General features: G+C 48.2%; 8 protein-coding genes across 8 annotated transcripts in view; 6 read left to right on the top strand and 2 right to left on the bottom strand.

Annotated features, from left to right (window-relative positions):
- Positions 1–1,883, top strand: part of CNBB5370 (hypothetical protein) — a gene marked incomplete at both ends in the record, with an annotated part of 4,521 nt that extends 2,638 nt beyond the window's left edge. Inside the window, one exon of the mRNA XM_771918.1 lies at positions 1–1,883. This exon is cut by the window's left edge and continues 30 nt beyond it. Within this exon, the coding sequence (XP_777011.1) occupies positions 1–1,883 (1,883 nt within the window).
- Positions 1,884–2,421: 538 nt separating this feature from the next.
- Positions 2,422–3,510, top strand: CNBB5360 (hypothetical protein; the record flags this gene model as incomplete). Its single annotated transcript, XM_771917.1, has 1 exon — positions 2,422–3,510. The coding sequence occupies one exon, from the start codon at positions 2,422–2,424 to the stop codon at positions 3,508–3,510; it is 1,089 nt and encodes a 362-aa protein (XP_777010.1).
- Positions 3,511–3,928: 418 nt separating this feature from the next.
- On the bottom strand, positions 3,929–5,215 carry CNBB5350 (hypothetical protein; the record flags this gene model as incomplete). The annotated part of the gene is made up of 4 exons (XM_771916.1): positions 3,929–4,054; positions 4,138–4,226; positions 4,633–4,789; positions 5,081–5,215. 4 exons carry the CDS (start codon positions 5,213–5,215, stop codon positions 3,929–3,931), a joined length of 507 nt encoding a protein of 168 aa, XP_777009.1.
- Positions 5,216–5,509: 294 nt separating this feature from the next.
- Positions 5,510–8,833, top strand: CNBB5340 (hypothetical protein; the record flags this gene model as incomplete). Its single annotated transcript, XM_771915.1, has 5 exons — positions 5,510–5,938; positions 5,992–6,391; positions 6,448–7,586; positions 7,643–8,203; positions 8,273–8,833. 5 exons carry the CDS (start codon positions 5,510–5,512, stop codon positions 8,831–8,833), a joined length of 3,090 nt encoding a protein of 1,029 aa, XP_777008.1.
- Positions 8,834–13,375: 4,542 nt separating this feature from the next.
- CNBB5330 (hypothetical protein) lies at positions 13,376–17,558 on the top strand (the record flags this gene model as incomplete). Its single annotated transcript, XM_771914.1, has 8 exons — positions 13,376–14,319; positions 14,373–14,501; positions 14,545–14,632; positions 14,680–16,002; positions 16,062–16,261; positions 16,317–16,659; positions 16,722–16,967; positions 17,022–17,558. 8 exons carry the CDS (start codon positions 13,376–13,378, stop codon positions 17,556–17,558), a joined length of 3,810 nt encoding a protein of 1,269 aa, XP_777007.1.
- Positions 17,559–18,368: 810 nt separating this feature from the next.
- CNBB5320 (hypothetical protein) lies at positions 18,369–19,663 on the top strand (the record flags this gene model as incomplete). The annotated part of the gene is made up of 8 exons (XM_771913.1): positions 18,369–18,401; positions 18,453–18,478; positions 18,540–18,759; positions 18,843–18,980; positions 19,039–19,138; positions 19,191–19,409; positions 19,466–19,539; positions 19,595–19,663. The coding sequence occupies 8 exons, from the start codon at positions 18,369–18,371 to the stop codon at positions 19,661–19,663; spliced, it is 879 nt and encodes a 292-aa protein (XP_777006.1).
- Positions 19,664–20,285: 622 nt separating this feature from the next.
- On the bottom strand, positions 20,286–21,983 carry CNBB5310 (hypothetical protein; the record flags this gene model as incomplete). The annotated part of the gene is made up of 4 exons (XM_771912.1): positions 20,286–20,612; positions 20,677–20,770; positions 20,837–21,884; positions 21,932–21,983. The coding sequence occupies 4 exons, from the start codon at positions 21,981–21,983 to the stop codon at positions 20,286–20,288; spliced, it is 1,521 nt and encodes a 506-aa protein (XP_777005.1).
- Positions 21,984–23,279: 1,296 nt separating this feature from the next.
- On the top strand, positions 23,280–24,988 carry CNBB5300 (hypothetical protein; the record flags this gene model as incomplete). The annotated part of the gene is made up of 4 exons (XM_771911.1): positions 23,280–23,888; positions 23,936–23,981; positions 24,030–24,823; positions 24,893–24,988. The coding sequence occupies 4 exons, from the start codon at positions 23,280–23,282 to the stop codon at positions 24,986–24,988; spliced, it is 1,545 nt and encodes a 514-aa protein (XP_777004.1).
- Between the last annotated feature and the right edge of the window lie 461 nt (positions 24,989–25,449).

The following is a 25,449-nucleotide window of genomic DNA, read 5'->3' as shown; positions in this document are numbered from 1 at the left end:
CTTCCTCATCATCTAGTCTGCGACCTTCATCAATCAAGAAATCCAAAACCAACCATGGCACTTGGCCTAAATGGTATTGGGATCTCACAGGACCAGTCTCCCGTCTTCCGGTTGGTGAACTCGACCTTACTTGCAAAAAAACAATCGCACCTCTTCTCTTGCGACTTCAATGGCAAGGTTTTCCGCTAGTGCATAGTAAAGAACATAAGTGGCTGTATCGTCTTCCAAGGAAAGTGTACGAAGAGGAGGATGAACGTATTGCGAAGGCTCGAGGGCTTCCCGTTTCTTTCAGAGAAGAGGGACCGGATGCTGTCTTTGCCAAGGATGACGATCACGTTTACTTCCGACTACCGCACAAAGATGGAGAGGGCAAGAATGTCGGCAACCCCTTGTCCAAGGGCTTTGTCAAAGCCATCGAGTCCGGAGAACTTGCTTCGGCGGCGGCAGAGAGCGGGGACGACGTCGCTGCAAAAGCTGCAGCGGACGCAACAAATATGAACGCATTCTGTAGCTACTGGATCAGTTCACGAGAGAGGATAATGGATCAAATGGTTGTATACAGGGATCAGGAATTTGGTATGATCCTACCTCAGGTCATTACCATGGGCACTGTCACTCGCCGAGCCGTTGAAGCGACTTGGTTGACCGCTTCGAATGCCAAAAAAAACCGTGTAGGTTCCGAACTCAAAGCTATGGTCCGAGCCCCTCCAGGCTATTCTATTGTGGGTTCAGACGTCGATTCCGAAGAGCTCTGGATCTCTAGTGTTATGGGAGACTCGCAGTTTGGTATGCATGGGGCGACTGCAATCGGATGGATGACCCTAGAAGGAAACAAATCGGCAGGAACAGATCTGCACTCAAAAACCGCCAGTATCTTGGGTATCTCTCGAGATGCGGCCAAGGTCTTCAATTATTCGCGAATCTATGGTGCGGGGAAAAAGCACGCCGTACAACTGTTGTTACAAGGTGACTCGAAGCTTACGAAAGAGACGGCGGGGAAGTTGGCCGACAACTTGTATAAGTCGACCAAAGGTGCCAAAGCTCTTCGAGCAAGGAACCTTCCTGTCGCATCTGTTCCATCGCTCTGGCACGGAGGTTCAGAAAGTTACCTCTTTAACACCCTCGAAGCTATTGCACTTAGCGATCGACCAACCACCCCAGCGCTTGGCTGTGGTGTAACCAGAGCTCTTCGCAAGTCTTACCTAGAAGAAAGCGCCTCGTATCTTCCTTCGCGAGTGAACTGGGTTGTACAGTCATCTGGTGTCGATTATCTCCACCTCCTCATTGTCTCTATGGAATATCTTATCAAGAAGTATGATATCAAAGCTCGTTATCTTATCTCTGTGCACGACGAAGTCCGCTATCTCGCGAAGGAAGAAGACCGCTATCGGACAGCTCTTGCTCTACAAGTTGCGAATGCTTGGACCAGAGCCTTATTCTGCTTCAACCTAGGAATCGACGATATGCCGCAGGGCATCACGTTCTTCTCGGCAGTCGACATTGATCATGTGTTGAGAAAGGAGGTTTTCCTTACATGTGAGACACCCAGCCATCCAAAGGTCATTCCCGCTGGCGAATCACTTGATATCAATTCGCTTCTTGAGAAGGTTCCGCGGGGGGACCTTGGTACCCCTATTCCCGACGATCTTCAGCCACCAACTGACATCAAACCCCCAGTTGCTCTATTCCCTAACATTCAATCCGCTCAACATCGTCAGTTCCTCCAGGCACAGGCCAGTAAAGGAGGTATGGGCGCGAAGAAGTGGCTGGATAACTTGCCTCCGGTGCAATATATCGATGAGGTGAATGAAGAAAATGGGAAACCTTATCAGAAGAGCCACAAGAAAGCTGTGCTGTCGTCTAGCAAGAAACCTCGATGGTAGAAGGATGTTTATACTGCTTTTATCTAATCAGATGTATGTGGAATTATTTGGATCCGGTAGTTGGAACAACGGCGAGACTCGGCCTCCTTTGAACATGAAATTTCATCTTCCGAAAAAGCGAGCTGACAGATTCACCATGTGTTCTAATGTCGTATACAGGACTCTCTAATACGGATCCAAAAGAGGCCAAGAACCAAAAATTATAATGAATGCCTTTGCTACATAAAACTCGTCACCGCCTACTGTGACCTTTTCAAAAACTATTTCCGAACTTTGGTTCCACACCGATCGTAACGAGAGAGAATCGAAGGATCCTTGCTGATTTCTCCTTTGTTTATCTAAGAGGAAAGTCCGTCGCATACAATAGAGGGCCACATCGATGATCAAACCCCGAGTCCCGACACAGTCATTTAAAAGTACAGCTGATTCCCCCATCTCTGGGAAGACTAAAGTACAAACTTTTTAGACAAGAAAGTTACTCCAGGACGATCAAGCAAACGCTTCCCACAAGCTTCCTCGTTATCACTTAAACAATATAATGACGTTCTCATTTACAACAAAAACACCATCGACTACATCCAGTGACGGTACGGCAACAGGCAGGCAACAATCGCCATCCACAAAATCCTGTAGGGACATTATTACAGCGACAGCATCAGCAGCTAGCCAAATCGAAGACCAAGATTGGGAGCAGCCACATTGGCTGCCAAACGGCCAACGAGCACTGATCGTACGTCAACTCGAACCTACTGACGAGTCAGGATCTAGATCAAAGTCAGTCGATGCGTATACGCGTGAAGCTGCATTCCGAGGTCTCGGTCTCGTCTGGGGTCGCAACATCCCCCCCAGCGGAGTACCGATCTCTTACCCTATCACCGAGATCACTATCATCACGCCCAACCGCAAGAGCAATGGCGGGGAGGGCGACGGCGACGGCGGCGACGACGATGATGATGGCGGTAAGACTGAGGTTACGAGGATTTACAGATGGGATGGGAGTGAGATGTGGCACGACCCTCTATGCGGTTCTTCGACCTGCATTGGGGCGTCCGGCGTAGAACTGTCTATGCTCCCTTCTTTCAAGGTGGGGACACGACCGTCCTTGGCAGATATACCCTGTAACTCTCAACTTGCTTCAGTTACCACCATGTTCGACATGTTTGACAATTTCGCATACCTTGATCCTTTCTCAGAAGTGGAAACTGGTATCCCCAAGGACGTCCCCCTGACTGCTGTACCCATGACACTCACGACGTTGAGCGGCAGGAATGATTTTAAACATGGAATCGGTCTGTTGGGAGAAGAGACTTTTCTCACACGTTTCCATCATCCGGAATGTCATTCTCGATTTTGCGCTGGTTCTGGCACCGAAGAGCAAGCTAGGATTGAACTTTTGGATCCATCATCATTCAAAAATGGCCAGAAAGAGGGACGACGTTGTCGACCGGATGTGTATCTCGGTTTTGATCCGGAAGGGCACAAAATCCACCAAAAACGCTTTTCAAGCAGAAACAGCGAGATTGATTCGATATATGACGCTGTGAGGGCAATGGCAGAAAGATTGCAGAATGATTACTCTAGACATGGAGATGATTATGGTAGATGTATAGCGCTAGATAGACGATAGAATTGAAGTTGCTCAGTGGATGATGCATCTTGCCACGTGAGCTCATGTTATGATAGAGATGTTTATGAGACTTTTGCGGACATCAAAGCGACCTCAAAGCGACCTGCAGAATGTTAGTCGACAAGTATTGCCTCATTGCATTGCCTTATCTTTGACGAAACAAGTCAAAAGATGGCTGCAATCAATGATTAGGTGCGTATTGAAGACGAATAGCGCGACGTTGGTCTCCGTTCCTTATCTAAGGGCAGGTGCTTAATGATTGCTGAAACATCAGATAGAATAGAGGTGCAAAGGTAGCCCCTACTTCAATACCCAATATCTCGCGCATAACACACGTCGCTGTCGTCGTTGGATGATCATTTTCAATTCATTTTTTGCTACGCTTCCCCCAACAGCCTCCTCTCTCACATAGCTACGCTTACTTGGAAAGCGCGGCCTGGAGACCCTCGTAAACATCAACCTCGATTCTAGCCTCAGCCTTCTCAGATTCAGGAGCGTTTGAGCCGAGGACTCGGTTAGCGTCAGCAAGAGCGGACTTGATGCTCTGTACGAAACAAAGGGGAGAACGTCAGTTTCTGATTTTCTGATGCTTTTGCGGGAGATGGGAAGAGGGAATAGAAAACGAACCTCAGGAGAGAACTTGTCAAGGGAGTAAGCCTCAACGGCGTTGATGGTAAGAGCGTTGTTGCCGTGGACGGTGGCGAAACCGGCGGAAACTGAGAAAGGCATTAGCGCGTGGTTCGGCACCTCGGTTTGGATCGAAACACGAGAAGATAGTGGGCGTAAATGACGCTTAAGACGCTTGGGCCACCGCGATGGGGATTCCTCCTGTCGGGTTCCTTTCCTCTCATTTCTCTGCGACGATCGTAACCAGGAAACGTTCGGTTTCTCCTCTCTTGACGCGCGACATGAGCACACTGGTGCAAACATAGCGCGTTAGAGATGCTGGTTGACCCTCCCGTAGCATCTGAAAACTTGTTTGGTTCCCTTTACGCCTTGTCCTATCACGCGCAAACCCAAAAATGTACTGGCTGTACTTTCTCTTCCCTATGCACCCACCAAAACCTCGCAATCCTTGCAAAACCAACGGTACCACCGCGAAACCCTAAAACGTGCACTCACCAAACCACTTCTTGCCCTGCTGTCCGTTCTCCTCGATAACCTCAATCACACCAGGCCTGAGAGCCTCGACGGAGGGAACGTGGTTGGCGAGGATACCCATGTCACCAGTAGCGGCGGGGATGTTGACTTGAATGACACCGGAAGAAGAGTAGAGGGACTATTGGTGGGCGGGCAGGAGTACGTGTACATGTACGCGGATATGACGAATTTGAAGAGTTGGAGTTTTTGCAAAGGACGTATTGATGATTAGCGGGGAAATCGTTTGGAACCGAATAGAGCAGTGTTTTTTTTTCAAGAGCGCAGGGAAAGATCGCGATGAAATGGTGGACCGGGAACGCCAACACACCAACCGACCAACAAAAGACCGACCAGAACCGACGATGAAGACAAAGAATTGTCCGTGCATCAGCAAAGGAAAACCGCTCTATTTTCTTGCACACCAACGCACCTGGTGGGGGAGGACCAAACTCAACTGCAACTTGCCGTCGGTGGCAGCCTCGGCGTACCCACGTCGAGCGATTCGAAGGGCAGAAGCCTGTCGGGGGAGGGCACGGAGAGCAGGGGTGAGTCGGGAGGCGAACATTTCTGGAGGAGGGTGTGTCAGAGCCTACGGCCGCCGGGGCGGGGGAGGGGGGGGGAGAACTCACTTTGTGTTTCAGCGTTGTCTGTGGTGTAAGGTCTTCTCGCTGCTGAATGGCTACGCAAGAGACCTCATCCGAAAGCCCGCGGAAATACGGCATTATCCCGTGTGGCACCCGACAGCTCTGTTTATGTAATCTGCAGCGTGCCTTGCGCCTCCACCGCGGCGCTCAACTTTTTGAGACCATTCAGACGGTCATGATTGCAGAGCTCCTTCTAGCTGCTCATATCAAGCAAAATGGCGAGACAATCAAAGCCATTCACGGCATCTACTGTTTCACAAGAAAAGCCCAAGAAGCAGGTGATCAAGAAGAAAAGGCTTGACCCCGCCAACGCATACACCTACCTCCCGTCTCTCCCCAAACGCCACCGTACATCCGCCTTCCAGAACTCGCTCAGTTACGAAGAACTCCAACAGGCCAAGGAGTCGTCCAAGGGACGCCATTATGATGGTGAAGACGATGAAGAATCTATGCAGGCGAGGGTGCGAAAAGTTGCGATGATGATTGCTTCTGAAGGGCCTCAAGAAGTGGATAGCGAAGAAAGTGAAGTGGACTCTGACGAAGCATGGGAGAGTGATGGAAGTGACGAAGAGAGATGGGGAGATGTATTTAAAGAGCTAGAAAAGGGAAAAGGGAAGAAGAAGGCAAAAGACGTAGTCAGAAAAGTCGGTACGACTTTTTATGGTTCAAGGCGCCGGAAAACTGACAGTTGTTACAGCCTGCGAAACCATTGACTGTCAATCTTGATGAAAGCGACGGTGAAGCCCCCAAAGAAATTGCCAATAATTCAACCGTTCCTATCTCTCCTGAGTCTGCAGAAGAAGACGAGGATAATGATGATGACGAGGATGAGGATGAGGATGATGACGAGGATGAGGATGAGGATGAGGATGAGGATGAAGACGAAGACGAAGACGGATTGTCGGAACTTTCAGCGGAAGAGGAAGACCCCGACACGCTTGCCGACCTTGACGCTTTTGTCGACCAACTCGCCGCGTCCGACAAGAAACGCAAAGCTACAGAGACCGACGCCGATTCTTCAGCTGAGCAGAAGAAGAGACGGGTCTTGCCTGTCAAGTTTAGGCAAGAGATCAAGGATGACGCAGCTTTGAAGAGCAGTAAGTTTGTCAAATATCCCGCTCTGTTTGCATAAAACGCTAAACCATGCCGTTAGACCAAAAATTGGATATCTCCGCTCTCATTTCATCCCACCCCTCTCTCGCTTCCGCCTCTGCTCTTATCAAACCCTCCAAACCATCCACTACCAAGTCAGTCCTCAAGGGCGGTGTTCTTGCTGCTCCTCTTCCTACCGTCCAACAAGAACGACTTGACCGCGAGGCCGCTTACGCCCAAACCAAAACTGAAGGCCAAAAATGGTCTACCTTGATGAAACGAGTCAAAGAGGCCGAACACTTGTCCTTCCCTCTCCAAGCAAAGGACCGCGGTGGCGTCAAATCTTCCAGCGAGATTCTTGCCGGTTTCAAGCCTCAAAATGAAATGGAATCTGCCGTCGAAGCACTCTTAAAAAAGGCCAACCTGACAGAGGACGAGCTCACGAAGCATGAAGATCTCCAGATGGAAGCTCGTGAAATGACGGAAGAAGAAATTAAAGCTCGTCGAGCTGAACTTCGATACCAGCGTGAACTTCTTTTCCGCGCTGAAGCCAAAGCTAAGCGCGTGGCCAAGATCAAGTCCAAGACATTTAGGAAACTTGCGAGGAAACGAGCAGCAAAGGAGAACCCCGGGATGGCGTTGGAGGACCTCGAGAGGCTTGATCCCGAGGCGGCGCAGATTGAGAGAGAGAAGATTGAGCGTGAGCGAGCAAAGGAGCGAGCAACCTTGAGACATGGCGCGAAGAGCAGGTGGGCAAGGGGGGTCGGTGGTGAAGCTGATGATGACGAGAGGATGGCAAAGGAAGCAATGTTGGATATGAAGGAGAAGCTGTTGAGGAAGATTCAGGGTAAGGATGAGGGTTCATCCTCCGAAGAAGAGAGCGAAGACGAGGAAGAAGATGAAGAAACCGTCAAGGCCAAGGCGTTTGACCAGCTCGCTCAGCTCAACTCTGATTCCGGTGCGGCCTCACAAGCTCAAGGCAAAAAGGGTCTCATGCAAATGAAGTTTATGCAAAAGGCGCAAGAAAGGAGGATGAAAGAAGTCGCAGAGCAAGAGAAGGATGCTCGTATGCAAATCGAGCTCTTTGGTGAGGATGGCGAAAGAGAGGAAGAGAGTAGTAACGAGAGTGATGAGGAGCCAGCCGTTGTTAATGTTGGTGGGAATGAAGGAAGACTCAAGTTTAGCGGTCCTACTCCTGGCGTAAGTTATCTCGCACAAGCCCATGTAGTTCAAAGGACTGATACCCCTCTTCACAGACCGGCGCTTCCGAATCACCAGCTCTTCCTGCTCCTTCAGTCCAAGACCCCGTCCCCGCATCCAAATCCAAATCCATCTTTACCCGTGCCCCTTCTCCCCCTCCTGTAGACTCCAATCCGTGGCTCACCGCTACCAACTCCTCCGGCCCCTCTCGAAAACGTCACGCCCAACTTGGATCCCAGCTTAACGACGAGACCAAGGCTGTTAAAGCTATCAAGAAGGCAAGCAAGAGAAGAGAGGATGAAGAGGAGGATGAGAGGGTTGATATTGATGTGGAGGCACCCATCGCCACCAAATCAGTGGATATCTCAAATAATAAGGGTAAGACTAAGGGTAAGACCTCTATTGCTGCGATTGCGGCGGTCCAAGCGGACGAACAGGAAGAAGATGAGGAAATTGCAGACTTGCTTCCTGCCAGCGGCGTTAAAGCATTCAAACAACGTGATCTTGTTGCTGAAGCGTTTGCGGGTGATAATGTCGTGGAGGACTTTGCGACTGAAAAGGCCAGACAGATTGAGGCGGATGCTCCAAAGGTTGAAGATACCTCACTCCCTGGATGGGTAAGCTTCATATTCTTCCGAAGCAAAACCAAGCTATTCTAGGTGGCTGACGGAAGAGAAATATTTTAGGGATCATGGGGCGGTAAGGGTGCAAAGAAGCGCAAAGCCAATCCGAAATTCCTCGTCAAGACGGCCGGTATCGAGCCTATTGCCCGAAAGGACTTTGCCCATTCCAATGTTATCATCACCGAGAAGAAGGACAGGAAGGCGTCCCAATTCCAGCTCAAGGACTTGCCTTATCCTTACACGAGCAAGGAGCAGTATGAGAAGAGCTTTGAAGTGCCAGTGGGTAGTGAATGGAATAGTAGGAGCGGGTTCCAGAGAGGCACTCTGCCCAGGGTTGTCAAAAAGGCAAGTTCGGCTCATGACATTGGATTCACTCGAAAAGCTGACAATTCTTATAGCCTGGAGCCATTATCGAACCTGTCAGGAGACTGTTCTAGGCTTCGTATATTATGTAATGTATTGTGCGCACTTTTGATGTTTAGTATGCATTCGTCGAGCTTGTTATGCCAGGTGTTCGCAGTCTGTTTCTTATACACCCTTTCCCGTCAGCCTTTTTTCGGCCTGGACAACTTTACACCTCTCGCCCCTTGTAGTTTTATTACCGACACCATTAATCTAATCTAATCTGTTTTAGGTGTGCATCAAGTCCGCTACTGAACGTGTCGCTTTCCTCGGATCCGGCCGATATCATCCAGTAGTAGAACGCTCTATGGTCTGAATCGTATACTTTTGACAATTTGCTCACTCCAGTACAAAAATAATCCACACAACCTCTTCGATGGATCAGTGTAAAATGTTGAGAGCCTATCTCACACAGATAATAGTCCGCTTCCAGATGCACGTTACGTCGGTATTCGGAGACGGAGGGGTAGATGGATCCGAGTTGAAAATCTTCTTTTTGCAACAGCTGAGTACGGGTGAATCTGTCTTCGATGGGATCTGTCTACTAGGAGGACCTAGTGCGTCGATGAAGGACACCGACATGAAATGCTCACGTTCCCGATTAGTGAATGAACAACAATCCAACGCTTACCGAGTTCTTCGGTACAATAGGGAGAGCCGACATCGAAGGATCAAGAAGCAACGTCCCTATGAACGCGAGCGTGGAATCTCTCCGATGGAGACATCATCATATATCCTACCCCGACGACCTTCATCAGGGATTTCGTCCGCTAAAGGATAGCTGGTGTACTAACTAGTCCGACGATACGAATTTACTAGCACCTCTTGGAAAATGCAGGATGTCCCGCAATGGCGCGTTATCCAACGACCTTTGCTGACATCGGGCTTCCCGATCAGACATTGAATCCCGGTGGAGACTCGTATAGAAGGTATTGTCAACACTTTTGATGCTGAAGCCGCCTCGCCGTTCTCTTGCGCCCTGTGCTGTATCCAGCATCGGTATTTAGCCCGCCTTCTAAGACCGCCCCCTGCTCGATAATAAGAAGTTATTAAATCCATGGCAATATTCCATGGGTAGAAATCCTGCATGGCATTAATCTTAGTAAGTTCCAAGATTGTTAATTGAATAATTGACTGCTTGCGAAACTTACCAATAAGCTAAACGAATGCCGTCCAAACTGAATACTGAGGAGATCTTCAAGCAGGTAGTCGGTTTCTCTTCGAGGGACGTCTTAATGGCTAGATGTCAAATGTGCAAGGCCCGACGATAGAAAGCCATGACGATACGTTGCAAAAAATGGGGTTTCATACTTTGTGAGGGCACATACAGGTACGTACTGCATTTTGTTAAGCCAAGCATATATAAGTGAGGGATCGGAGTTGTTGTCATCCCTTGCACCAAGCGTTACAAGTAGACTCTTCCGTCTGTTGCGCCTGAGATCGAAATTCGACGAACAAAAGTTAAAGTTGTGAGTGTTGATCCTCAGCTCGTCCATAACCTCTCCTAAGTTTGCTTGTCATCAAATGAAGGAAGAAGAGCCATGAGAAAATGTACCTTTTCCAGTCGGATGACTCGAGTTTCGCGAACTGTAAAAATCGCCTATGCCTAACCCCGAAGCTAAGTCGTAGATCTTCTGATGATGAGATCTTGAAAGGCCAAGGAGGAATGGCAACGCGGGAAACCAATCCTTACCATTCGATGAACGAAGGGGTATTCAATTAAATCTTTTATGTATTCAATTTCAAATTTCCTATTTATCTTTTACCGAAATCAGCAATGTCATTGCTCGAAAATTGCCCACACCAGCCACGTTTCGGTTCGCCGAACTTGGGACTTGAATGCTTATTGTCATACCTGTATACATCTCTTGATGTTCATGCATATACAGCAACAGGTTTTTTGATAGATGACGAATCGAAGGTTGAGTGAAAAGAGCAAGAATAATGCAGATATCAGAAGAAGCCGGGGAGTAGGTGCAGAGACAAGAGCCGCAAAATGTGCCTTATTTGGGGCACCTGGGGCTCATAGACGGTACTAGTCTAAAATGTGGAGGAGGCCTGAGGTTTCAAACGAACGGATTGAGAAAGCCGCTGCTCGTACATGTTTGACGGAATGCTGAACGCCACGTTGAATATGACTGAATAATGGGTGGTTGCCTTTTTCCTTCTTCCATCTCATCGTCCATTATTGATTAGCTGCTGACGGGCCCTTATAACCGCTACAAATTACAATGCTTTCGTGAATGTTATTATGAGCTCATGGTCTGCAAAGATATTGCTACGGTACATCAGGCGGGGGGGGGGTTTTGATAGAAAGAGGCAGATTATAGTCTGGTGCTTGATGCGTCATGAATAATAACCCATACACCATATAGTTCATTAATTGCTCGAGAGCGCTGCTGCTCGCACATTCCCGAAGCCTAGCGGTCGTATCATGACAGGTTGAACGCACAACGCACAGACTTTCGTATTCTGCGGCACGAAACGCCTCGCATCGAAAACTGTTCGGCGTTCCATGAAACATTCAGGTTAGACCACGGCAAGCTATGCACCGACGGTATGATATAAGAGGCAAGAGCCTGATAAAAGATGGAAGTCCACAGTTGGCAACGTCAGTAAGGCAAAGCAACATAAGTAGTAAGTATAACAGTCGGAGACTCGACGACAGCCTACCAGACGCCCCAAGTTGGTAAGGCCAAATGTCCAGTGATAACTGCGTCTTATAGATACTGCAGGTAACGCACATACACCCAATCCACTACGTACCAAGAACACTCATCCATGCGAGAAAAAATGTAGATTTTGTTGGTTGAGTGCCGTTGACATCATGTGTGACAACAACACTAGCTTCCGTTTTGAAAAACTCGGGATCATTCGGGAATGTACGTACATATCGAGATCAGCAAAAGTCGAGAGCTGAGCCCATAATATTAGCGGTGGAATAATGCGGGTTGCATGCTTGCGTCCTTGCATGGGTCTGGATTGAGCAAAGATGCAAGTTGACGCGAAGACTCGAAGATGAGACAAGAGAAGCTCGAGCTGAAATTTACCGAAAGCGGCAAATCAGCAAAAGAGTATGTCTGCCGATCAGCTGAACTGGCTGGAATTCCCCTGATCTAATGCACGGTACGTGGTTTACCTTCCGCGCATCTTTTGTTGAGCATGAATTCTCAAGCTGTTGCTAATAATCGTTGCTATTATTATGGCAGACTGAGCCATTATTGGACTTCTTATACATACTAGACGAAGTGACTGTTATTCACAGTCAATGCAAATAATATAATCATGACTGGATAGACTTGGCCTCTGTATACCGACGACGCAACAATTATTGATGCCTTTTCAGGGCCGGAACATTTACTGCCGCTGAAAGAATCAGAGGAAGAGCGGGGTATACTGATTGTGCGGCTTGCGGAGATATATTATATATATATATATATATACAGAGCAATTGTAGCATATTCTGTAATTATTCGTGCAGTATGAATATGTATGGTGTCGATATGAGATTAGTAGGATGCAAGTGCAATCGAGCACGATACAGTAGACGCATGTTAAAACAGATTAAAAGAAAGGCTGCAAAAGGCAGAAGCATAAACACCCACCGCTCAAATCTCAAAATCGAATCGCACTTGCCGTTTGGGGCGGTCTCCACCTTTCTTCGCCCAGTTCCGGCTTCGGACATCCAACAGGAAAAAACCCATCTTCCGGTATTCACTCTCTTCCACCACTATTCGATCTTAAATAAAAGTGGTAGACTTGCACAGAAGCAAGGAGGCCGGCAAGAGCTCCCAGCACGCATCCTCTTGCCGATAATCACTTCCGGCCGATATCATCATACATTCGCGATAACCTCCGCCCTTCAAGTATCAAGCACTCCTTTCCCATTCCGCTCTGTACCGCACTTCACGAGTAGTGGTTTGTCGCCCCGAAACCACCTTGAGCGCTTTCACCAATCGTTACCCTTCCGATTTACTCATTCCGTATTACGGTTGACCACAGAGAGTGCACGGATCTTCGCGGCTGATTGCAACGATTATCCGCGAGTTCGATTACGATCTCTGAAGCTTAGTCTCCAGCATAGGGTTTGGTGGCCGACGAGACTCCTACAGATAGGAAGCGGAGAGAACATACGAAGGCTGAGAGAAGGCAGCGTTGTTTGGTGCGTGTCAAGTATGCTATCTGCGATTACAAGAGCTGACGTTGTGAACTTGCTTCGTCACTTCGCTGGTCAATCCCCACTACATCACTTGATGGTGTACCCTGCTTTTACTCTTCCTTTGGCGTCCGACTTGCCATTCCCACTGTTTTTTCGGTGTCACTTTGCGATCCCTCGCATGCGTGCTGTTCTATGCTCTGCCCCTGGACTCGTTCATTATCTACTCGACATATCAGATTGCACGCTTTCAACAGTGGATAAGCTAGCAAGTGGTCCCTAAAAGACTTGTTACGCAAGATTTCGTTTTAGCGCTCAGCAGTCTGAGACCTCCGTTGACATTGTTTTTGTTTGTGGACGCCATCGAGCATACACACCAATACTTTATCTTTTACGCAATCACCTTTTTGTTTACAGCTTCATCGATCCCGGTCTACTTTACATTTGCCATCTCTCGGGTTTCAACAGCGCGAGAGTTAAAATACGCAGACATACACCGTAGAAAAAGGCGAAGGAAGAGTGCCGCCTTCCCGTAGGGCACATCGTGAGTGTCGTGGTGACTTCGTTTCCTGTGTGTAGACTTACGCTTACAGAATCACAGCCATACTATGGCCCTTCCCCATCCACCTCAGGCCAGTTTTCACGGTCAATCTCAACCACCATATCATATACAACAAAATCAGATGATGTCTCAGCATATGCAGCAACAACAGATTCAACAGGCAGCCCAAGTTCAAGCTCAGACGCAACAGCAACTACCACAGAACCCACAGCAGTTTCATCAATATGGAATGGTAAGACCGGTTGGTATGAATACTCTTGCATTGAGTCAGCAGCAGCAGCATGCTCTCCAGCAAGCACAGGCACGGCAACAGCAAATTATCCAGGCTCAAGCTCAAGTGCAAGCTCAGGCTCAGGCTCAGGCTCAGGCTCAAACCCGAGCTGCTCAATCAGGACAACAACAGGCTAACCAACGTGTCGTTCCGCCATCCCCTCACCATCCTTCCCCTTCACCACATATGGACCACCAGTTTCAACCCGACATGGCGTACCCTCATCCTCTTCAACAAGCGCCTGGTATGCATGTGAGCCAGATGTCTCCCCGTTCCGCAAGGGCTGTCTCTGGAATGCCACAAGGTGTTCAAGTAGACAATCCGGCTCATCCGAAAAATATGGCGGGTGGATCAGCGTGGATGCAAAACGCCATGGCCGGCCCTTTACAACACTCTGGTCAACAACCACAAAATCCTCAACAATCACAATCCCAACAACCGCAACCCATCTCTCATCAACATCAACTCCAACCATCCCATTTACCGCATTCAACGCCCACTCCTCAACATCAAATGCCTCCGCAAATACTCGGTCAGCCTCAAGGTTCAGGGCCTGGGGCCGCACCAGGACAAGGTCCAGGTCAACGGATGGCTCAACAAATGGGACATGCACAACAGATGGAGCAAGCAGAATATGGGTTAGGGATGTCGACGGGTACGACAATGTCTCGAGCAACTAACTCAAACCAAGGGCCTGTGAGATGGGATGCGGATCATGCGTACGTTCCCCCTTTCTCCTTCGTGGTAATGGCTTTGCTAACGTAGATCTCAGTTTGAAAGCCTATGTACATGATTACCTGGTAAAGCATGGATTTTCAGGGACTGCTGCTCAGTTCAACATGGAAGCAGGTCTGAATGATGGGGGGATCCCTGTCAACGCTAGGGAAGGTGTTTTATATGAGTTAGTTATTGTCTGAAGCGCACCTTTCACATTTCTGACTCAGCGTAGATGGTGGAATATTTTTTTGGAACTGTTCAGTGCAGGAAGAGGCGTACAAGCCGTCATACAACCAAGTTACTACACCGAGGCAAGTCATTTGAAGTCGTTGGTGGAACCTGTCTGACAAGATCGTAATTAGTGCATGACAAGGATGCGCTCATTTCGACAACATCAGATGATTAACAATGTCACGTACACCGCGCAAAACGTACAAACTGCCGCCAATCAACCTCCGCAGCCTGCTTTCACTTCTCAGCAAATCATGGCTCTTCGACAGCAAGCTCAAGCAATGGGTCTGTCTCCCCAGCAGGCGAATCAGTATGTTCAACAGCAGGTGCAGCAAATACAGCAGCAACATCAGCAGCAACAACAACAACTACAACAGCAACAACAACAACAACAGCAACAGCAACAGCAACAGCAACAGCAACAACAGCAACAACAACAACAGCGACAACCGCAACAGCAGCAACAACAACAACAGCAGCAACAACAACAACAGCAACAACAACAACAACAGCAACAACAACAACAACAGCAACAACAGCAACAACAACAGCAACAACAACAACATGCAATGATGCAGCAGCAACAGCAGCAGCGGTTCCAGTTTGCGCCCACCAGCTCACCTGCAGCCATAGGAAGACCTGCTTCTCGACAAGATCAGCAAGCTCAGCCCACCATGTATCAACCCCAACCTCAAATGGAACTCCAACCGCCTGCTGTTGTGCGTACCTCAAGTCATTCCCCCATCAATCCTTCACCACACATGGTGCAGCAACCTCATCCGGGTGTCATGCCTTCCCCTAGCCAGCCCATGCGGCCACCTATCAGTGGTCTTATGGCCAATGGTCAGATGCGGATACCGTCTTCCGGACCTCCACCGGGTACAAGGCGCGGACAACCTCAGCCCCAGCCACAGACTCAAGGTCACACCCAGGGATACGTCGACCCCTCCCAGACCCCCACTACCGCACCTAGTCCGGCCCAGGGCCATCAAGCACATCCTCATCAACCTCAACCGGGACAGACACAACATCCGCATCAACATACGCACCACCCCAATGCTCAACATATGCCTCAGCCACAGCATCCGCACATGACACCGACTCAGCAGCAACAACACATGATTCAAAATCAGTCGGTCAATGTACAAACTGCTCAACAACGTGCCCAGCAATCTCTGGCTGAAATGCATGCCCAAGCCCAAGTTCAGGCGCAAGCCCAACAACAGCAACAGCTGCTTCATTCTCAGCAACAAGCCCAAGCTCAAGCCGCTGCTCAAGCAGCTCAGCAAAGGGAACAGGCTATCCAGGCTCAACAACAGCACATACAGGCGGTGAACAGTCAGATGTGGGAGGGGCTGGGACTCGGGCATGTCAATCATGGTGTAATGAACTATAGTGCTCAGAGTCTGGGGCTGGGTGGGAAAGATCCACAGTCAATGGATGAGGAGGAAAAGGTGAGCCACATTCCATTGTTAGTATCGCAACAGAAGGACAGCAAATAATGGCTTGATAGCAACGCTTGATACATACGTATAAGCTAACTCTCCAAGAGAACCAGCGGAAAGCAATGATGGGTGCTCAGCAATCTCAACAGCAAACGCCTCAGATGCAACATCAAGGCCAGGGGGGTCCAGGACAGCTGCATCAGAATCAGCAATACACGATGATGCCGCATCAGCAGTCTGTGCACCCGCAAGGGTATCCAGACATGAGGTGAGTAAACATGGTCTACTTACGTGACGCAACAACTGACTAAGATGACATGTAGACCCAACGGTACTATGACTCGCAACCAGTCTTATGAGCTTTCTCAACAGCAGCAGCCTCAGGAGGAAAATAAGGCTGCACCTACACCCGGATCATTGAATCAGTCAACAAATAACTCTTCTTCGGCATCTCAATCCGCTTCGACTCCTACAACATCTACTGCAAACAAGCCCTCGCCGCCAGAAAGGAAGCGCAAAAGGAAGAACTCAGAGAAGGAAAACAAGCCGTCAAGTCCGTTTGGGATGTCCCAATTCGGGCAAGGACAAGCGGGCCAGGGACAGCAAGGCCCAAATGCCGGAGCAGCGGGGCCTGTAACATCCGGGGCTAATGCTACTAATGATCCCGTAAGTTTCATGTGAACTTCAACATACACAGTAGGTTTGGAAACTGAAAGTCTTGGACGTAGATGCGTTCCATACCTGGCACAGCACCGCCACGTCCTGTTTCGGCTTCACCACGCAATCCTACAAGACGTGAGAAACGGAACCAAGCTAAAGAGATGTTGCCCCCGCGCACTACGACACCAAAACCAGCTTCTGGTGGCGGTGCAAATGCGGAGACTGATGCACGAGAGATGAAAGAACGGAAGGAGACGACTGGACGAGGGGGAAAAGTCAGTAGGACACCGAAAATGCCCAAGGAGGAATTACTGGTGAGTGCGATGAACAATGAACAACGGTTATGTTTAACGCTAATGTTCGGATAGCGGGAGGTCCCCACACCTAAATCATTGAATCTATCTCCTAACGGCAATGTAATAACTGTCACCGACGTTAATCCTAATTCGGCATCCACCCATGGTTTCACCCCTTCTCCACCATCAGCATCAACCTCCACCCCTGCGAATGGCGCACTATCGCTGCCTTCTACAACACCTGCCAGTGGCCAAATATCTCTTCCCAACGACCTTTCCATGTCTCACATGGACTTTGGCATGGGCTTAGGTAGCATGGGTTTGGGTGGCATGGGCATGGAGTTCGCCATGGGCATGGGCCTCGGTGCGCTCGGCGGGATAAACGACAACAATCGTCAAGGGATGGGAAACAATAATGGCGGACCTGGAGGCAACAACAGCCTTGAAGATAACCATGGGGGGGATGCGAACGCGGGGAGTGATTTGGATGCGTTAGCAGGCATAGGACAAGATTTCGATTTTGGATTGTACCTCGCCGCTCTGGATGAGGAAGGCGACAACGGAGGGAGCAACGGAGGAAGTGGTGGGAATGGGGAGGTGATTGTATAAATGCCAGTGACATGGGTTAGAGGGCGCGAGGGAAAGAGAAACATCATTTTGGCAATATCGCATTCTGTTCGTCAAAAAGTTAATAATCCCTTGCAGAGAGAGGTTCAAGGAATCGAATAAGGTCTGTCGCCACGTTTCATGGTCATCTACTCTTGTGTCTTTCTACTATTTGTCTTTTTTCTTTCTGCTTTACATTCATCAGTCACTGGTCTTTCCATATACCCATTCATCTTTCTTGCGTTTTTGTTTTCTTTTTCATGGTAATGATCTCTCTTGTCAGGTGTTATCGGTCAATATTCAATATATAATGATTTCTCTACTTTTGCTGCCATCTGGCTGAGAGATAGATGTGCGTGTCCTTGACATAGCTTATGCATAGTGCGTACAATATCTAGCATACTTCGCATACACATCCTGAGCTTGTTGCTTGATCTGATCTTGATACGACATGGTGCTTATGTCACTGTGTGACATTTCCACCTGACGGCTAACGATGAGCGAGCAACGACAGTAGTCGACGTTCTTTCGACTCAGGACATGGTATCTGCAATCTTTATATGATCCAGTCATGATCACATGCCTCTACTGTACCGGAAGAAAATGAGAGATGGGGCGCACGAGATATCTCGGGTAATCCCAATATGTTTATCTCGAGTTTAGCCAGAACTTGCACTTCCCCCGCAACCGAATCTTCCGGTCTGTTGTCCATATAGATCCAGCGACATTCATCCATTTTCCATTTCATTTCCAACATTCGCCCGCTTCCATTCACCTTTCACGTCAACTTTGCCTTCCAGCACAATCATCAACATGCCCGCTGCCAGACTCCGACTCGAACACAAGGTAAGTCTGTTTTGCTCGCTTTCATAAACGATCGAGCTGATCAAATACTAGGTTGCCATCATCACTGGTGCCGGCTCGTACGTTCCACAAATATGGACAATAAACCAGGATAGAACGGCCTTACTCATGAAACAACAGCGGTATCGGTCTTGAGACCGCCCTCCAATTTGCCGCTGAGGGCGCCCGACTCGTCATTTCTGACATCAACCTCCGCAATGTCGAGGCTGCTGCCCAGCTCATCAACACTCATTTCCCAGAATGCGGTGCTGTCGCCATCAAGTGTGATGTGAGCAAGGAGGAGGAGGTGAAGGCCATGGTCGATAAGGCCGTGGAGGTGTTTGGAAGGTTGGATGTGCTCGTGAGTGGTCCTTTTTAAACAAGTGCCATCAGAAATGTGATCGGGCCTGTGTACTGGAGTCTGACTTAAAAAATTACAATCAGTTCAACAACGCCGGTATCATGCACCCCGCTGATGACAATGCCATCACTACCGAGGAGAAGGTCTGGGACCTTACTCAGAATATTAACGTCAAGGGTGTCTGGTTTGGATGCAAGTATGGTATCTTGGCCATGAAGAAAGTGCGCACCTGTTTTAATCTCGAGCCATGGATTAGATATACTGACATAAGTCCTATAGAACAAGCCCGATCCTTCCAAGGGCCTCGGCATTGGTGGTTCTATCATCAACGTCGCTTCCTTCGTCGCCATCTTGGGTGCTGCCACCCCTCAACTTGCTTGTACGCTTCTTCTTTCCTTTTCCATAAGTTGGAGCTGATTTAGTGTACACAGACACCGCCTCCAAGGGTGCTGTCCTCGCCATGACTCGCGAACTTGCAATGGTCCACGCCCGTGAAGGTATCCGATTTAACTCTCTCTGTCCCGGTCCTATCCGAACCCCTCTCTTGATGGATTTCCTCAACACCCCTGAAAAGTTGAACAGGCGAATGGTGCATGTACCCATGGGCAGGTTCGGTGAGGCTGTAGAGCAGGCCAAGGCTGTTGTCTTCTGTATGTGGTCATCTTCATCTATCCAAGGAATGACCCAAGGCTGATCAGAGTTGTAGTGGCTTCCGATGACTCTTCCTTCATTAACGGTACCGACTTCTTGGTAGATGGTGGTCTTCACAAGTGTTATGTTGTGAGTATTATGTTTTCATGTTATTACTTGGGACAATGTTAAAATAAAGGCATAGACTCCCGAAGGCGAGCCTGCCCAGCCCGGCCCTACCGGATTGCTCGCCACCCTGTCCAAAACTGCTTAAGCAAGAAATATACACAGAAAGCGAAACGATGGGTGCTTAGATTGTTAGTATAAAAGGTGTTTGTAACAATATCCCCATGAACCTATACAAAAATGTGCTAGCTCGTGCCCCCCCCCCTCAATGTGCAGATCGTCCTATTCGCCTACCTCTGAGACAATTTTTTGTGACCTTTAGTAACATAAAAAAACAGGTACCCATCCGACAGAGTATCATCATGCATGTTTTTCCGACTATCATCGCCTCTAACTGGACTTTTTTTTTTTACCCTGAGCGTGAACCATCCAGATGTGAGAAATTCGACCGCAGGTGATGAATTTTATAAATTGCTTGATACCTTTATGAGAGGCTGCATCTGGTGTTAAGACACCTGAAACAATTATTTGTGATATCATAGATAAGGCAGCTGATGCGAGTGAGTGATGAGAAGACTCTTGTAAGGTGCGGTTTAAAAGGAGAAATACAAGTATCTGTTTTTTAACGCGAGCTTTATTGGAATGCTGGCCTCGCAGAGTGAAACCACATCTATATTTAGATCTATGCCCCAAATGACATTCATGTTTAGGATTACCTAAATGCTATATTGATGAAAAGTACTCGTCGTGATGATCAGTTTACAACAACTTCAAACCCAATGGATTAACCCCTTTCTCCCTCTCCCGCCAATCTCATCGCTTCCTACATAAAATCTCTGTAATGCCTTTGGCAATTCTAATCCCGTATAGATCACCTGCTCACTATCACCCTCGCCCGTCTTATCGTACTGCAATCCGTTCTCTAGTAACGCCACAAGTAATCTGGGTATGGCGGCAGCTGTACCATTTAGCGTATGGGCAAACGGTAATGGTCCTGAGGAAGGGTCGATGGCATGGGTAGGTGATGTGGGTTGGGGACGGTAAGTGATGGATAGACGACGAGATTGGTAGTCCGTGCAGTTGGATGTCGATGTGATCTGTCGTAAACTTTTAGTTAAAAAAAAAGAACCTTATGAACCGATTTTGGACGGAAGATCGTACCTCGCCCCATTTCCCTCGGCCGGGCATCCATGCTTCCATATCATATTTTCTGTGCGCGCTAGCTCCCAGCTCTTCCGTTGGCATATCCAACACCCTAAGAATTAATCAGCAAAACCCCATTTTTGAGGATTGATATAAAAAAAGCTTGAGACATATGTACCTCACGCTCAACCCCAAACCTTGCACAATTTCCTTCTGTACCTCTCTCATCTCCTCCATCATCGATTCGCTCTCCTTCTCCCCGCTCACCACAAACAACTCAACTTTCGTAAACTGATGCACCCTATACAATCCTCTCGTATCTGCGCCTCTTGCACCCGCTTCAGCTCGGAAGGCCCGACCGACACCGACAACCCGTTGGGGGAGGTTTTCTTCGGGTATAATCATATCTGCAAACATCCCCGCCAACGGAATTTCGGAAGTACCGGCAAGACAGAGCGACTGAGCCGAATTTGAAGTGGGTTGGAGGTGGTACGTCTGGGAGGCAGCGGCGTTTGTCGCTTGGTCGCGGGGTTGGAAACCGCATCGCCAGGCGATATCGGTCTTGACCACATCAGGGGGTATAACTGGTGTGAATCCATGTTTATTAGCAATGTTTAATGCATAGCTGATCAGTGCTTGTTCAAGGAAAGCGAGGGAACCTCGAAGGTAAGGCCATGATGAGCCCGTTGTTTTGGCAGAAGCTGAAGTATCGAGCAGGGAGAAGTATTGGGCGAAAGCGACGTGGTCCCTTGCTGGGTCGGAGGGTATGGGCGTAGGACCAAACGTCTCAAGTGTGCGAGCGTTTTCTTCGGGACCAATAGGGGTGGAAGGGTGAGAGAAATTGGGGAGCGAAAGTGCGAGGTCGAGAAGAGATGATTCGGCTGTTGATAACGATACTTCGAACTCTTTAATCAACGATTTAAGCTCTTTAGCTTGCTTCTTCGCTTCTTCGACTTCGAGACCTTTTAATTTCTTGATCGAATTACCGAGTTCCTTTTGACGAGCTCTGGTAGCGTTGAGCTTCTGAAGAAGCTCTCGCTGAGTATCGCGCAGAGACGAAAGTTCGGATAGGTGGTTGGTAACCAGAGGGAATGCCCGTAGTTGGGCGTTTTGTAGTGTTAAGGATGGGTCTGAAAGCAGTTTCGTATAGTCAAAACGGGGTTTGGGGAGTGTTGTCTGTGGAAGAACAGGCGCAAAAAGGGGTGGGCAAGTGGAGAATCTCCTCGCTGAATGGGTGAGCTGGCTTCGGGGAATAAAAGTGTTGAACGCTTACCAGCAATGCCAATTTGTTTCGTCCGAGACATTTCCCTTGCTGCAGTGTACATCTTTGATAGTAAACGTATCAAATCGGGTATAGTTAGTTATGCATCGCATCTGTGAAGAAATCCGAGATTTGTTGTTCTCGCGAGAAAAAGTGGTGACATGCAAAGGTCATCGCCGCTATAAAAAAAATTAGGCAAATCTAAATTATTTAAAGCCTGGCCCGTCATCCCAATTATTAATATAATTCTTAAGACCCAAGGATTGAACGAAATGCGGGGGTTTTCGACAGGGAGACGCAAATGGAGGAGACCCAAAAGTACAGAGGAAGCCAAGTAGATGAACACTCGTGAACTTTGAATGAAAATAGGGAAGAAGATTAGCGCACCAAACGACAGGAGAGAGAGGAGCGGAGGAGCGAAGCAACATGACTAGAAGGCCCGACCGGTTAGAAATCAATCCCAAGTCTAAAGGGAAATGAATTAGGGCCATGATTCTCTCCGCCGGTAAGAAAAGGAAGTATGTAAAATCAAAGGTGATGGGGTTAGGTGGAAGAAAGATGTCAGGGAAACCACGGGATAGTTCAAGGAAAGCCAAGAGGACTCTGTGTGTCAATCGGTCGTCCGGTTGTTCGGAGGAAAATAAAGTATTTCGCATTTAACAATTAACAACATGATATTGAACAGTCAGGAGGAATACAAATGGAGGAGCTGTCGGTCATTTTCCAATGGTGATTTTTGGTGTAGCGGGAAGAATCAAGTGGCGAAAGTGAAAACGGTAAAAGTGAGTCCATGAAAATGAGGCCATGAAAAGCATATAAAATGAGTCTATGAAAGAAGGATAACAGTGCGGGAACGTCACGACGGCTGAACAGAAATATTTTAGGTGACAAGTGCCTATAGTTGCTTCTGCAGTGGGATCACGTGGTAGGACGCTTAAATCGGAGTCCACGGCAGATCTGGGAAACAGCTGTAGACCATAGGGTAATGCATGTAACAGTACTGTGTAGCAGTCCAACATCATAGTGCAAGGAGTAAAATCCTTGTGCTTCCCGATACTGCTTTGGAAGTGAAGTATCTTATAAATTCTTACAAAAAAACATAGATAGTAAATTTGAAATAGAAGAGCTGACGACTACCCACTTGCATGGGAATTGGTAACTGCAGGAAGACGCTATGCAGATCTGCGGAACCAAAAGTTAATTAGGGAGTGGGCTCCTTCGCGGGGGCAGTTGAGCCGGCGATCTTTTGTTCATTCTTTTCCGAGAGATCTCAGATCTGTTCTCTGCGAGTGATTTCATTCTTGTTCCTCTCACTCCTCAAAAACAATATCTCAACTATCAATTTCCTTTTCCCCCAACAATGTGGCCCTTCCCTCTCTCTTTCCAGCCGGACCACCGCAACAACATGCTACAACCGCAGCCCCCGCTGCCACAGCACCACCACTCACATGCTCAACCCCACCAGCATCATAGCCCGGCTTCAAGACACGCTCAACGACCAGAGTACACTGATCAGGGGAATTATGACTACTCGTACTTGTTCAGACCCGAGCAACACCATTCATACGACCCCAGTGGTGGGAGTAGCAGTAGTAGTGGCAACCAGCCAGTATCAAATGGACGGACGGGAGCATCGCCATCCTCAACTCCGTGGAGCGGTGGTGGTCCGTATACTGCGACATCGGGAATCGAGACCTCTTGGGATTGGTATGCACGACAGCAAAGTCAAGGATCGAGTCAGCAGCAACAAAGAGACCCGCGTTCAATGGCGAATTTTGCTCAGGAACGATTGACTGGGTCGTTTGGATGGCCAGAAAGTAGAAATGGCGGGAATGGGGGGGATGGATATGGTCACTCATTATATGGGTCCTATACCGGTATAAAGAAGGAGGACAAGAAGGATGGAGAACGGAGTGCGAAGAAGCCAAGGGTGGATGCACCTTTTAACGTCGAAAATGAATTAGCACAAGTAAGTCGTTTCACAAGCATGCTCAAGCAAAACTAACAATTGAATAGCTTAAAATGCACTTAAATGAAATCATAAACCTAATAAAACCTTTTGGTAAGCCTTCGTTGTATACCCTTTCGAACCGCATTAACACCCACACAGCTCCGCAAAAAGGCCAACCAGCGCCCGAACAACCACCACCACCATACCTTTCCACCCGCTTCGCTCGTCTCTCTTCTGTCATCCACGAATCTCTTCAAAACCTCTCTCCTCATGTCCACGTCAACCTCTCTCCAGAGTTTGTACCCACATACCAACCGCCCGAAAAGAAGGTTACAGCTGCTAATGGCAGTGAGAAACGCTCGTCTCCTGCTCTTGGGACGGCGGGGGCAGAGATGGATGGGAAGGGTCTAACGAAGACGAAGACGGCAGAAGAATTGGCAGCGGCAGAGAAGGAGATGGAAATCATAAAAAAGAGGAGAGACGCTTTAATTGCCAAGGCGCAGGCTGCGATAGCCAGGGGTGGGACACCGAAGGCGAACAATGCCAAAGGCGGAAAGAACGCCAACAAAACAAATGGCGGCAAGTCGAATAAATCTAGTCCTCTCAAAGACAATTCCACCAAGTCACTCCCTCTATTTACCCCTACCTCACCTATCCCCCGTCTTCCTTCTCTGTTAAACCATAACAATCTCGAAGCATTAACCGGAGGGAGCGAATTCAGCTCATCTTTCCTTCCTCCGATCACTACCACCATAAGTACGGCGATGGCAGACCGTCTCGCTCAGGCACAGCCCGTCATACAGCAAAGTTTTCCACAAGATTCGATGCCGTTTAGCATTTTTTCGCAAGATAGTATGGCATGGTTGAGAAGATGCCATGGGTGTGGAAGTTCAGTCACGTCAGAATGGAGGACAGGACCTGATGGTCCGGATAGTTTGTGCGATATCTGTGGTGTAAGTCTCATTTATCATTTCAGATTTCATCCTATGATATGCTAATGGTTCGTTTTGTAAAAAAAATAGATGCACTATGAACGGTTATCAAGGAAGAAGGATCTGTTATCATTTCCACAACCGGGACATATTGATGGAGATACAGCGTTTGTATTAGGCTCATAGGTGTTGTAACGAATCGATAGATGCAAGTTCAGGCGTTTTAGGGTCCCATTTATATTCATAGAAACTACCTTACGGGCGAGACTTGAAGAAGAGAAAAAAAGAAGTTGCCTTGTCGAAGTCGTGTTATTTTTTGATAGGTTCTGGGTAACTCATGAGGGTTTTAATTCACTATAATACATTTTTGTGTCTGGTATAATGGGCTCGTTGTAAAATGTATGTTTCAACTAATCAAATCCTATCGATCGATACCATGCCGCACAAGACTATTAATGAAATTCTCGTGGGGAAAGATAAGATATGATAGAGGTAACGGGACATTACTATTGTTATCAAGCAGATCTTGGATGGCACTGTTTGACTTAGGATCACAACTTTTTTTCCCGACCTTTTTTATGTCGGGTGTGCTGATGAGCAACATACGAGCGTCTCAGTTAGTCACAGGAAGAATGGAAAAGCATCTG

This window comes from Cryptococcus neoformans, chromosome 2, assembly GCF_000149385.1.
Source record: "Cryptococcus neoformans var. neoformans B-3501A chromosome 2, whole genome shotgun sequence".
Classification (NCBI taxonomy): Eukaryota; Fungi; Basidiomycota; class Tremellomycetes; order Tremellales; family Cryptococcaceae; genus Cryptococcus; species Cryptococcus deneoformans.
Note: the sequence above shows the minus strand (reverse complement) of the source record. Positions and strands in the feature narration are given on the sequence as shown.